At 39.0% G+C, this 11,859-nt stretch overlaps 1 protein-coding gene across 2 annotated transcripts; it reads right to left on the bottom strand.

The window, feature by feature from the left end:
* Positions 1 to 2,754: 2,754 nt before the first annotated feature.
* On the bottom strand, positions 2,755 to 11,085 carry LOC138972894 (SH2/SH3 adapter protein NCK1-like). Of its 2 annotated transcripts, XM_070345561.1 has the most exons (5): positions 9,488 to 11,085; positions 6,701 to 6,816; positions 5,585 to 5,763; positions 3,641 to 3,704; positions 2,755 to 3,609 (listed from the first exon to the last, which is right to left on the bottom strand). In XM_070345561.1, exons 2-4 carry the CDS (start codon positions 6,801 to 6,803, stop codon positions 3,645 to 3,647), a joined length of 342 nt encoding a protein of 113 aa, XP_070201662.1. In that variant the 5' UTR covers positions 6,804 to 6,816; positions 9,488 to 11,085; the 3' UTR covers positions 2,755 to 3,609; positions 3,641 to 3,644. The 2 variants fall into 2 exon arrangements, with proteins under 2 accessions (XP_070201662.1, XP_070201661.1); XM_070345560.1 differs by having other exon boundaries at positions 2,755 to 3,704.
* Between the last annotated feature and the right edge of the window lie 774 nt (positions 11,086 to 11,859).

Raw genomic sequence — 11,859 nt, 5'->3', positions numbered from 1 at the left:
GTATTTTTCCGTTTTGTTTTTTTTGTTTTTTGTTTTTTCCATAGTCATAGTTATAGTAAAATAGTTTTGGGGCCATGTTTGAATCCAATTTTAAGGCTCAGATAGCCCCAGATTGCACCAAATTGCACCCTTGAAAAAAAATTTTCCGGGGGGGCCATGCCCCCGGACCCCCCTTGAAGTCTTGGCGCTTCGCGCCTGCGAAACTTGGCGCTTCGCGCCTGCGAAACTTGGCCCTACGCGCCTTCGAATTTTTTTTTCAGTATTTTTTTTTTTCAGTTTTCATGCCTGATTAATTATTACAGTTCCTTTCTTTGTACATCACATTTATACATTGCAAATTACATAAGTAAAATAGGTATGTGGCTAAGCTCAGTCTACATTTTTCTTGTGTTTCACAAGAGAGCGTATTAGTGCGTTGCAAAGTCAATCAATCAATCAATAGGAGGCTTATATCGCGCATATTCCGTGGGTACAGTTCTAGGCGCTCTGCAATGATGCCGTGTGAGATGAAATGTTATACGGCCAGTAGATTGCAGCCATTTCGGCGCATATTTACCTTCCACGGCCTATTATTCCCAGTCACACGGGTATAGGTAGACAATTATTAACTGTGCCTAAGTAATTTTGCCAGGAAAGACCCTTTTGTCAATCGTGGGATCTTTAACGTGCACACCCCAATGTAGTGTACACGTGGGGTGTTCGGACATCGAAGAGAGTCTGCACACAAAGTTGACTCTGAGAAATAAATTTCCGCCGAACGTGGGTTTGAACTCACGCTGACAGCGGCCAACTGAATACAAATCCAGCGCGCTACCAACTGAGCTATATCCCCGCCCCTGGGGGAATTTCACGGAGGCGTAGTATAAGGTATCACAAAAAGAAGACACCGTATCCTACTCAACCTTGTGTCCTGGTTAAACTTATCATTACATATTCTAACTGTGCATTTTAAAGTATTTTACTTTTGAGAGCTTTATAATAAAAACCTGATTAAATGTGTTATTTGATATCAATTCATTGTTTTATTGGTTATTTATTTGTCAAATAATGTGTCAAACCCACAGACCCGTTTTACATTGGGTTGTTATTTTGGCCTTGACTGCCACAATAGGCATCATATACGTGAACTTTGTTGCTGTCATTTTACAAGGGAAACAACCGCGGTATATTGTCTTTTGAATTGCAGCAATATGATTGCCTCCTCTGGAGACCATTTGTTCAATGTTGATGTACATGTAATTGTTAAACATTTTACGTACATGTATGTTATCATGTTTTAGATAACTATCTCAGGCAGTCAAGGAGTTCTACCGAAGGTTAAATTTGAAGCGGCATTGTATTTGAACAGAAGAAACAATCTTAACAATGACTTATCAAAAGCAACACAAATGTCACAACAAGTATGTTACAGTGATATTAAAAAAACACGTTTTGTTATCTACAGCAATTGCAGTTAATAAACAAGTCGCGTAAGGCGAAAATACAATATTTAGTCAAGTAGCTGTCGAACTCACAGAATGAAACTGAACGCAATGCCATTTTTCAGCAAGACCGTATACTCGTAGCATCGTCAGTCCACCGCTCATGGCAAAGGCAGTGAAATTGACAAGAAGAGCGGGGTAGTAGTTGCGCTAAGAAGGATAGCACGCTTTTCTGTATCTCTCTTTGTTTTAACTTTCTGAGCGTGTTTTTAATCCAAACATATCATATCTATATGTTTTTGGAATCAGGAACCGACAAGGAATAAGATGAAAGTGTTTTTAAATTGATTTCGACAATTTAATTTTGATAATAATTTTTATATATTTAATTTTCAGAGCTTGTTTTTAATCCAAATATAACATATTTATATGTTTTTGGAATCAGAAAATGATGGAGAATAAGATGAACGTAAATTGGGATCGTTTTATAAATTTTTATTTTTTTTTTACAATTTTCAGATTGTTAATGACCAAAGTCATTAATCAATTGTTAAGCCACCAAGCTGAAATGCAATACCGCAGTCCGGGCTTCGTCAAAGATTACTTGACCAAATTTCAACCAATTTGGTTGAAAAATGAGGGCGTGACAGTACCGCCTCAACTTTCACGAAAAGCCGGATATGACGTCATCAAAGACATTTATCAAAAAAATGAAAAAAACGTTCGGGGATTTCATACCCAGGAACTCTCATGTCAAATGTCATAAAGATCGGTCCAGTAGTTTAGTCTGAATCGCTCTACACACACACACACATACAGACAGACAGACAGACAGACACACACACACACACACACACACACACACACACACACACACACACACACACACACACACACACACACACACACGCACATACACCACGACCCTCGTTTCGATTCCCCCTCGATGTTAAAATATTTAGTCAAAACTTGAATAAATATAAAAATGACATTCAACAGATCACACACACACCCTGCCACCAAAGGCATGCGCACACCTAATATGAAACTAGATCCTTTTTGTCTGGTTGTTTTCAGCTAAATTCAAATCAATGCTATGTGACCAGGCAACCGAGTATTTGCGACTGAAAACGTGTTAGAACATGTTCTTCATTAGTATTGGAATATTCGTCATGGAAAACCAACAAGCAAATGCCAGATAGCAGCGTAAATTGCTAATTATATTACATTTGCATCATGCGTTAAACAGTTAAGTCTCATAAACAATACATTTGGAGGTGCTGGGACCTTTTATATCTATATATATGTATTATATATATGTATTATATATATCTCACGCCCCTGAGGAAGGCCTGGCAACAGGTCGAAAATTTGGGCTGCCACTTGACATTCTTTGTTTGGCTTTTCTTTTCCTTGATTTTGTTATATATATATATATATATATATATATATATATATATATATATATATATATATATATACGACTTGTGTGTGTGTGTGTGTGTGTGTGTGTGTGTGTGTGTGTGTGTGTGTGTGTGTGTGTGTGTGTGTGTGTGTGTTCGCGATGCACGGCCAAAGTTCTCGATGGATCTGCTTCAAATTTGGTGGGCATATTCAGGTAGACCCCGGACACAACCTGGTCGATGAGAATTTTCAACACGCGCTCTCAGCGCGCAGCGCTGAACCGATTTTGGTTTTTCGGTTCATCTTCCCAGATCCATTCCCAGTAACTATTCCTTATCTTCTCCAGTGTTTTGAGTTTATCTCCCTTCCTTCGTGTGGCGTCAATCTATATTCCCGTTACTATTTTTAGAAGGTCACTGTCCACAACGCTCAATCCATATTTCCGTTACTATTTTTAGAAGGTCACTGTCCACAACGCTTTCAGCCCGGCGAAGCCGGGTATTACTCTTCCTTATCTTCTCCAGTGTTTTGCGCGTTTATCTCCCTTCCTTCGTACAGCAAAGCCGGGTCCCCGGCGAAGCCGGGTATTCGGCTCTACTTCTTCCCAGCGAAACCGTACCCGGCGAAGCGGGTATTCATCTAGTGTAGTATATGTGGTGAGTCATGCTAGGCAGTAATTTTCTCATTTATGTATCCAACAAAGCACAGCCGAAGGTTGCATGTGACCAGATCATGTGACAGATCATGCAACATGTCAGGCACCTGGCAGTTTGCCACGCACATGACAGACATGTAGGGGTCTTAATTGTCCCTTAGTTTTTACTTGCTCTCCGTTCCGAACTCTTCTTGTGTACCTGCAGCAGCAGAACCTCTGATGCCCTGAAATCGACAACGACATGCATTCAATTCTATATTAGTGAAGGTAAGCCGAATTGTCACAATTCTTCTTCTGACATAATCTGTGAGATTTAACTCTACAAATCAATCACATAATTATATAATGTAGATGTCTGTGAGGAGCCAACAACAACAACAACAACAACAACAACAACAATGACATGATCAACACCACAACCATCACCATTATCAACAACAACATCAACACTATACAACAACAGTACCACCACCACAGTTACCACTACCATAGCAAATGTTAGTACTGACTTCATAATGAGTAATGCAAAGCAAACAGGATAACACTTCTAACGACGGACACTCAACCTGTATGCGTACTTATATGTTGTTTTATTTGTCATGTCAGAGTCTTCTCCTTTTTATATTTAGTCAAGTTTTGACTAAATATTTTAACATCGAGGGGGAATCGAAACGAGGGTCGTGGTGTATGTGCGTGTGTGCGTGCGTGTGTGCGTGTGTGCGTGTGTGTGCGTGTGTGTGTGTAGAGCGATTCAGACTAAACTACTGGACCGATCTTTATGAAATTTGACATGAGAGTTCCTGGGTATGAAATCCCCGAACGTTTTTTTCATTTTTTTGATAAATGTCTTTGATGACGTCATATCCGGTTTTTCGTGAAAGTTGAGGCGGCACTGTCACGCCCTCATTTTTCAACCAAATTGGTTGAAATTTTGGTCAAGTAATCTTCGACGAAGCCCGGACTTTGGTATTGCATTTCAGCTTGGTGACTTAAAAATTAATTAATGACTTTGGTCATTACAAATCTGAAAATTGTAAAAAAAAATAAAAATTTATAAAACGATCCAAATTTACGTTCATCTTATTCTCCATCATTTGCTGATTCCAAAAACATATAAATATGTTATATTCGGATTAAAAACAAGCTCTGAAAATTAAATATATAACAATTATTATCAAAATTAAATTGTCCAAATCAATTTAAAAACACTTTCATCTTATTCCTTGTCGGTTCCTGATTCCAAAAACATATAGATATGATATGTTTGGATTAAAAACACGCTCAGAAAGTTAAAACAAAGAGAGGCACAGAAAAGCGTGCTATCCTTCTTAGCGCAACTACTACCCCGCTCTTCTTGCCATGAGCGGTGGACTGACGATGCTACGAGCATACGGTCTTGCTGAAAAATGGCATTGCGTTCAGTTTACTTCTGTGAGTTCGACAGCTACTTGACTAAATATTGTATTTTCGCCTTACGCGACTTGTTATCAATCTTCCACATTCAACTTGCCGTTAACATTAACCTCTTGTCAAAAGTGACGTCGTATCAGTTAATATGTTCATGCCTGAGTTTGGGGGGGGGGGGGGGGGTCAGTACACGCACCTGTGGTCTATTAACTATACACTAGTCAGAGATATTTCTTGTCAATAGGAATAATAACATGTCAAGTGCATACAGTTGTCTTTTTACCTGGGTTTACTACCATTGTCCAGAAAATCAACAATATAACGGCAAGGTGGAATTGATATTGAGGATCGATCAACATTAATTGAATTAATGATTGGCTGTCGCTTTTTTTTCCAAAAGAGAGAAAGTGTTGTTGTGTACCAAAGAAAAAACAATATATCGTAAAAAAACCCGTAATTTTGAATAACATGTACTTGATTAATGCTCCGGGTTTAGCAGTAGTAACACAAACACATGTTTTATAGTGTTCAATACATACTTTGGCAGCTTATATAACCTCTTAACCATTACGTATCGGTTCGCAGGTAAATTCGATTTCATGTCACCAACAAGTTAATTTTGTAAAGTGTCAAACAGTCATCCTATCAATACACAATCACCTCAGGAGAGTTTAACGGGCGCTTGGGATGTATTTACCTGTGCTGGTTTCAACAGCCTCCCCAGAAGTGTTCCGTCAACGTACAAATCGTTCTTTTCGTAGTATTCCACTAGTGCAGACAGTGTTGGGAAATATTTCTGTTCATTTGCATCACCGAGCTTGTAGCCGTCGTCCTCAACGGTAATGCGAAGCGTAAGTACCTTTTCCTCAATGTTCACTGAAATACAATCAAACGCAGTAAAACAAAGCATTATTTTCTTAAATATTGTAGTATGTCTTTAAAGAAACGTAATGATGCCACCCTCGTACAATTACACCAGCTCCTGTTAAGGAGAGTAAACTTTATGACGTAATGAAGCATTACATTGACATGAACGATCCAGTACTCATAATTATGTTAAACAATAATGTGCCTCCTGAAAGCAAGAATGCAAGTTCGACTGAGGAGGCTCAATGCACACCTATACGATAAAGTGTGAACTATCGGAGAGGATGAATTACGTCACTGGTTTATTTCACTGTGTGTTGACCTCACAGGTGCACATGCAATATGCATTTAGAGCGCTTACCTCCCTTTGTTTATCAGGACATTGTTTCATTGACTGTACTCCAGCAGTTTGTTATTTATGCATATAAGTAATACCTAAAATTGCAAACAAATCTCAGGATGTTTACATGTGTTTTAATGCAATTCTAATTTTAAGTTTACAGCAAATATGAAGCGGGCTAGTTATTAGTTTTAAGTGCAATCGTTTAATTCTTAATACATGTGATGTTTTTATGTCTGTGATCGCCTGACACTGTAAGGCAATTGTCCTTGTTTTTATGAGGACAGTAAACATTTTGAGTTTTGAGTCTTTGAGTCTTTGATTTTGTATATATTATCTACCAGGACATTCGAAGTATTGGAAATTAAGTTGCTTTTCTTCTGTTCAGACTATTCATATTTCCATGCTCCTGCATGGGGGTTAACTTCTTTTTGTCTGACAATTGTGTCATTATCCTCTCATTTCTCTTGTCATATTCATGCATTTAGAACGCAAGCTCATCCCAGACACTGGCAGCCTTCTTTTATTTGTATTATGAACTCCTTGACCTGTTTAATTCTCACGTACAATAGACTGACATCTTCAGCAAACAAAGTTAGCTCTTACTTGCTAAAGTGTAGTCGTTTGGCTTAGTGATGCTGTGTCGTATCAGGAAGGCACCATGTCCCTTTTGTTTTAAGATGTCAAACTGTTCATGTCTTTCGATCATACCAGCATACCACCTGCAAACAAACCTTTTGTTGGCATACATGTTCATCTGCACAAAACACATTGAAGAACACTACACAATCCTTCTCATAAAACATGAAAAAACAATGGGTGTTTGTACACACACACAAACACACCCCCCCCCCCCCACACACACACACACACACGCACGCATACTTACAAACACACACACACACACACAAACAAACAAACACACACACACACACACACACACACACACATAAACACACACACACACACACGCACGCACACTTACACACACACAAGCACACACACACACACACACACACATACACGCACACACAAACACACACACACACACACACACACGCACACACACACATAAGCAAACACACCCACACACATACACACACACACACACACACACACACACACACACACACACACACACGCATACATATATATATTGAGAAAGAGAAGACAAAGAAACCAAAAAGCGAGCTCTGTTGTTCCCAATATTTCGGCATGTGTACCTTCCTCAGGGGTATTATAATGAACTGGCACGCCACTCACAGCGGCAGTAAAGCTTGCCAGTTCAGTCTGCTGCGCTGGACTGGGTTTTGATGTTGGAAGACCTGTTTTTCGTAATTGTTCTTATGCGTTCACATGTTCATACCACCCAAGCGCCTTGATGCTTTTGTACTAAAATAGATCCCCAATTGTAAGATTCATTTGTGTTGACGTTTGCAAAATGCTGAATGTTTGCAATCATAGTGAAACAATTAATAAAAACGTTTCTGAAAAGTTATAGTTCGTCCAAAAATAAACATCAAAACGCCATGATATTTTACAACTGTGTAAACAATACTCATGTTAAATTAGAAAGCAATACAAGGAGTCATTAAAAAACTGCAGGACTTTTACGCGCATAGCCCACCAAAAATGACCAAAACAAGCCATGTGCGACTTCTGACGAGGCTGACACCAGTCTTCTTTAACATGGCATAACAACACTGCTAGGCACAACAGCTGAAATAAATGATTTGGTATGGGTAGAAAATTAGTTGTTCAATTTGAAATTAAAAACGGGGTCACTCTTGCTTATGTATTTTTAAAAAAATTTTTTTTAGTGTCTGCAAGTTTGCTTTTACGAATTTGATTTTGGGGGATGTCCTAGGTCTCCGGTCCACTGCATAAACACTGATTTATGAAAAATGAAACTCTTTATTTCATACGGTAGGGGAATAAATTACCTTTTTGGAAATATATTTGATTTTAATACAACTGGCCGCATCACAAAGATCTACAGCTAAATGTATCTGTGTACTTTTTTATGACGGGTAGTGTTGTCCGTAATAGCAGTAAAGATAAGGAAACCCCATGGAAATTAAAAAAAAATTGTTGATAGGTGTGTTTTGGGGTTTTGACACTATGACACACTTTGATCTATGTTCTTTCAGTTGAGCATAAGCAAAATGTGAATTGTTGGCAAAAAAGGCACTTTTTTTACTTGTTGTAGGCTACTTATTGCTTTGGAATCATTTCTGGCCTCATCATATATTCATTATTTTCAAATCGCCATAACTTTCCTTTAAAACCTCTTTGGAAGATGATTCAATATTTCAATGTAGATCTAAATACGCTGCTTGCGTTCGTCTGCTGTCGCCCGAAAGTGGGTATAACCGTGTTTTTGATTGGTTGATGTGTGAAAGGGTATGAAGCCACACACTTGCAAAACAGAGCGTCACTTATAAAGTACATTTGCGGGCTGAATCTAAATATGCCATGTGCAGTTTTAGATCTGCAAACTTGTTGTGCTATGATTACAGTAGTTCGGTATGAGTAGATCTAAACAGTGTTTGCGGAGTCAAGTTTACGGATTGCTATGTTTTCTCTCGGAAAACACAAGACAGATTGCTTGGAAATCTACATGCTGCCACCTCCCAATACGAAAAGTTGGACAAATCCCAAGAAGAAAAAAACAAAGAAAGTAACACAACATGTTGATGTTGCTAGTTTTGAACAAGCTGCTGACGAGCCGAAGACAGGTGATAAGGATCTGATACACGTCACAGTGTTGTGCGATGACAATAAATATGCTCTCTGTCACTGGAAATACACCGATAACTTACGTTCAACTTCAAGCGCTATTTTCTCAGAATTACGTTTTTCACAGCATGCGTAGTGGTTACATGGATATTTTCTAAATTATTCAAACGAATGTCATACAATTTGGCATGATTTTTGTTCATGTATTGTTTTACGTTTTGTCCCTCTGAATAAGAATTTTTAAGAATGTGATTTTTGTTACGGGTTTTCTATTTGGTACTTGTTTGGGCTGGTCAAAAACAAACTGTTTGTGGATTCGTCAAAAAGATGGAGGAACAAAACGCAGAGGAATCATTTTATGACACTTCAGCTATATAATGGTGACAATCGGAGAAATGGTTTTGATCACATGTGTTACGCTATTCCGACCATTAACTATGGCGCCACAAAACTTGGTCCTACAAATCTGATGTTATGAATTTGTTTCTGCAGATATCAACACGATATTTGCTTGATAGTTGAAGTATGTACCTAGCAAGTTTTGTGCACATCGGTTTGTATTCTAGTGTGTAGCGCGAAAACAAAAAAACGCAGTTTTGCGCGAAATCCATGGGGTTTCCTTACCTTAAATATGACAAGCCTTAGAATACTCACAGACCCACAGGTATTTCTTCAAACGGTTTGACAAGTCTGCCGTAGGATGCGTTGCCGTTGGTGTCCTTCTCGGTTATATCAATTTTTCTGTAGTGAGCAACGAGATCAGACAATGTTTTGAAAGAAGTCCCTGTATCCAAAAAGTCGACACTATTCTCCGACGGAGTGAGTCTGAAGCAATTCAGTTTATCTCCATAGTACACTGCAACATAACAGAAAATAGAAGAACAAAATTAGTGACATTGCTGTGGCTAGCACGAACAATATGCCTAAATAAATATATAGAGCTTAAACAATGACCACGAGTTGATTACTGGAAAATAAACCACGAGTGGGTATTTGCAGTAATCAACGAGTTGTCATTGTTTAAGCTATTTATACAACGACCAACACGGGTCGAACATGCAGTCATGCAGACGACATTTTGTAGGCAATTTCATTTCAGCCTAATCACTCAGAGTGTCAAATGCGCGTCATTCAAATAGTCCCTATTCTTTTACTTTATTCTTAGTCTCCGACTCGTCGGCATTATACTTGTCTCGTCTAAATATCGGACCCCATTGCTACGATTAAAACACAATAGCGTTTATATAGCTATTCTGACATTACATTCTGTGTTAAAATCATGTTTTTGTCAGCAGCAAGGACCAGAATGGTCCATGTCGTTGATTGCAGACGACGGTTCCCTTTCCGCATGAAGCCACGGAAATAACCGAACATTGAAAAACCCACGGACATGTATTACGGAGAAAACTCGGGATAACCGGATGTTTAGCATTACGTCAATATGCTAGGAATCCTATGACGTCATGACGTATCATACTTGCCTACGTAGATTGTATACATGTTCGAAAGTCTGACTGTTGTGAATTCGCGTGGTGAAGACTGCGGTAAATCTGTAGATGATAAGAGAACAAGGATTGTCTCAGAAGAAACGACTAAATGTTTCAGACCGGTAACTTCATTTCAACATTGCACTATATAATGGACGTTCTATGTGACAGGAGAGTTTGCTGATTTTGTGTTAAACATTGGAGAGATCGTCTGCTAGAATCAGAGATAGGTCGCTTCAGATTGCAGCTTCTGGAAATTTGCAAGGTTTGTTGCCTGTTAAAGAACTGGATTTTACACGTAATGTATGTCATGTACAGTAAGCAACAACAGAAACACACACAAAGCAAATGGCATTGTCTGTCGACTAGGCATACACGTCAGCCATTGTTGTTACAGTTTTGAGTCAACATTGTACGTATTCTTCCGCAACAGGGTCCAATCGTCTGGGTTTCAAATGTTCTAAAAATAAATTCTAGTGTTGATTATTTTTTAGCCCTCTTTATTCTTACTTCGAATAATCCACGTGTGATTTTTGGGTTTAATCAAAGTAGTTCGTTCTAATTTCTCACTTGTCTAAAAATAATCAACTAGATTTAATCCACCCCTCGGTTGCATTGCAGGAGTTGTATAAAATCTTGTAATCCTACTTAACTCGTACCACTTCACTAGTTCCTAAATGTCCCAACTGTTCTCAGCCTACAAACAGATCAAATGTATGCACTTGAAGTAACGAAACGCATTTAATATTTTTGTAACACCTCTCTCTCTCTCTCTTTCTTTCTCTCTCTCTATCTCTCTCTCTCTCTCTCTCTCTTTGTCTCTCTCTCTCTCTCTCTTTCTTTCTCTCTCTCTCTCTTTGTCTCTCTCTCTCTCTCTCTCTCTCTCTCTCTCGCACGTACGTACGTACGAGTACATACATACAGACACACGCATGCAGGCACGCACGCACGCCAGCGCGCGCGCACACACACAGACACACACACACACACAGACACACACACAGACACACACATACCCACCTACATACTTATATACATACAAACATAAATACATACATACAAACATACATACATATACAGGGTGGTCCAAAAAAGCGCCTTTTTATATTTAGTCAAGTTTTGACTAAATATTTTAACATCGAGGGGGAATCGAAACGAGGGTCGTGGTGTATGTGCGTGTGTGTGTGTGTCTGTGTGTGTGTGTGTGTGTGTGTGTGTGTGTGTGTGTGTAGAACGATTCAGACTAAACTACTGGACCGATCTTTATGACATGAGAGTTCCTGGGTATGAAATCCCCGAACGTTTTTTTCATTTTTTGAGTCACTTGAGAAAAAGTGACTCTATGTAATCGGTCAGTGTTAGTCTGTCCGGCCGGCCGTCCGGCCGGCCGTCCGTAGACACCACCTTAACGTTGGACTTTTCTCGGAAACTATCAAAGCGATCGGGCTCATATTTTGTTTAGTCGTGACCTCCAATGACCTCTACACTTTAACGATGGTTTCGTTGACCTTTGACCTTTTTCAAGGTCACAGGTCAGCG

Source organism: Littorina saxatilis, linkage group LG8, assembly GCF_037325665.1.
Source record: "Littorina saxatilis isolate snail1 linkage group LG8, US_GU_Lsax_2.0, whole genome shotgun sequence".
Classification (NCBI taxonomy): Eukaryota; Metazoa; Mollusca; class Gastropoda; order Littorinimorpha; family Littorinidae; genus Littorina; species Littorina saxatilis.
This window is presented reverse-complemented; position numbering and strand designations above follow the sequence as displayed.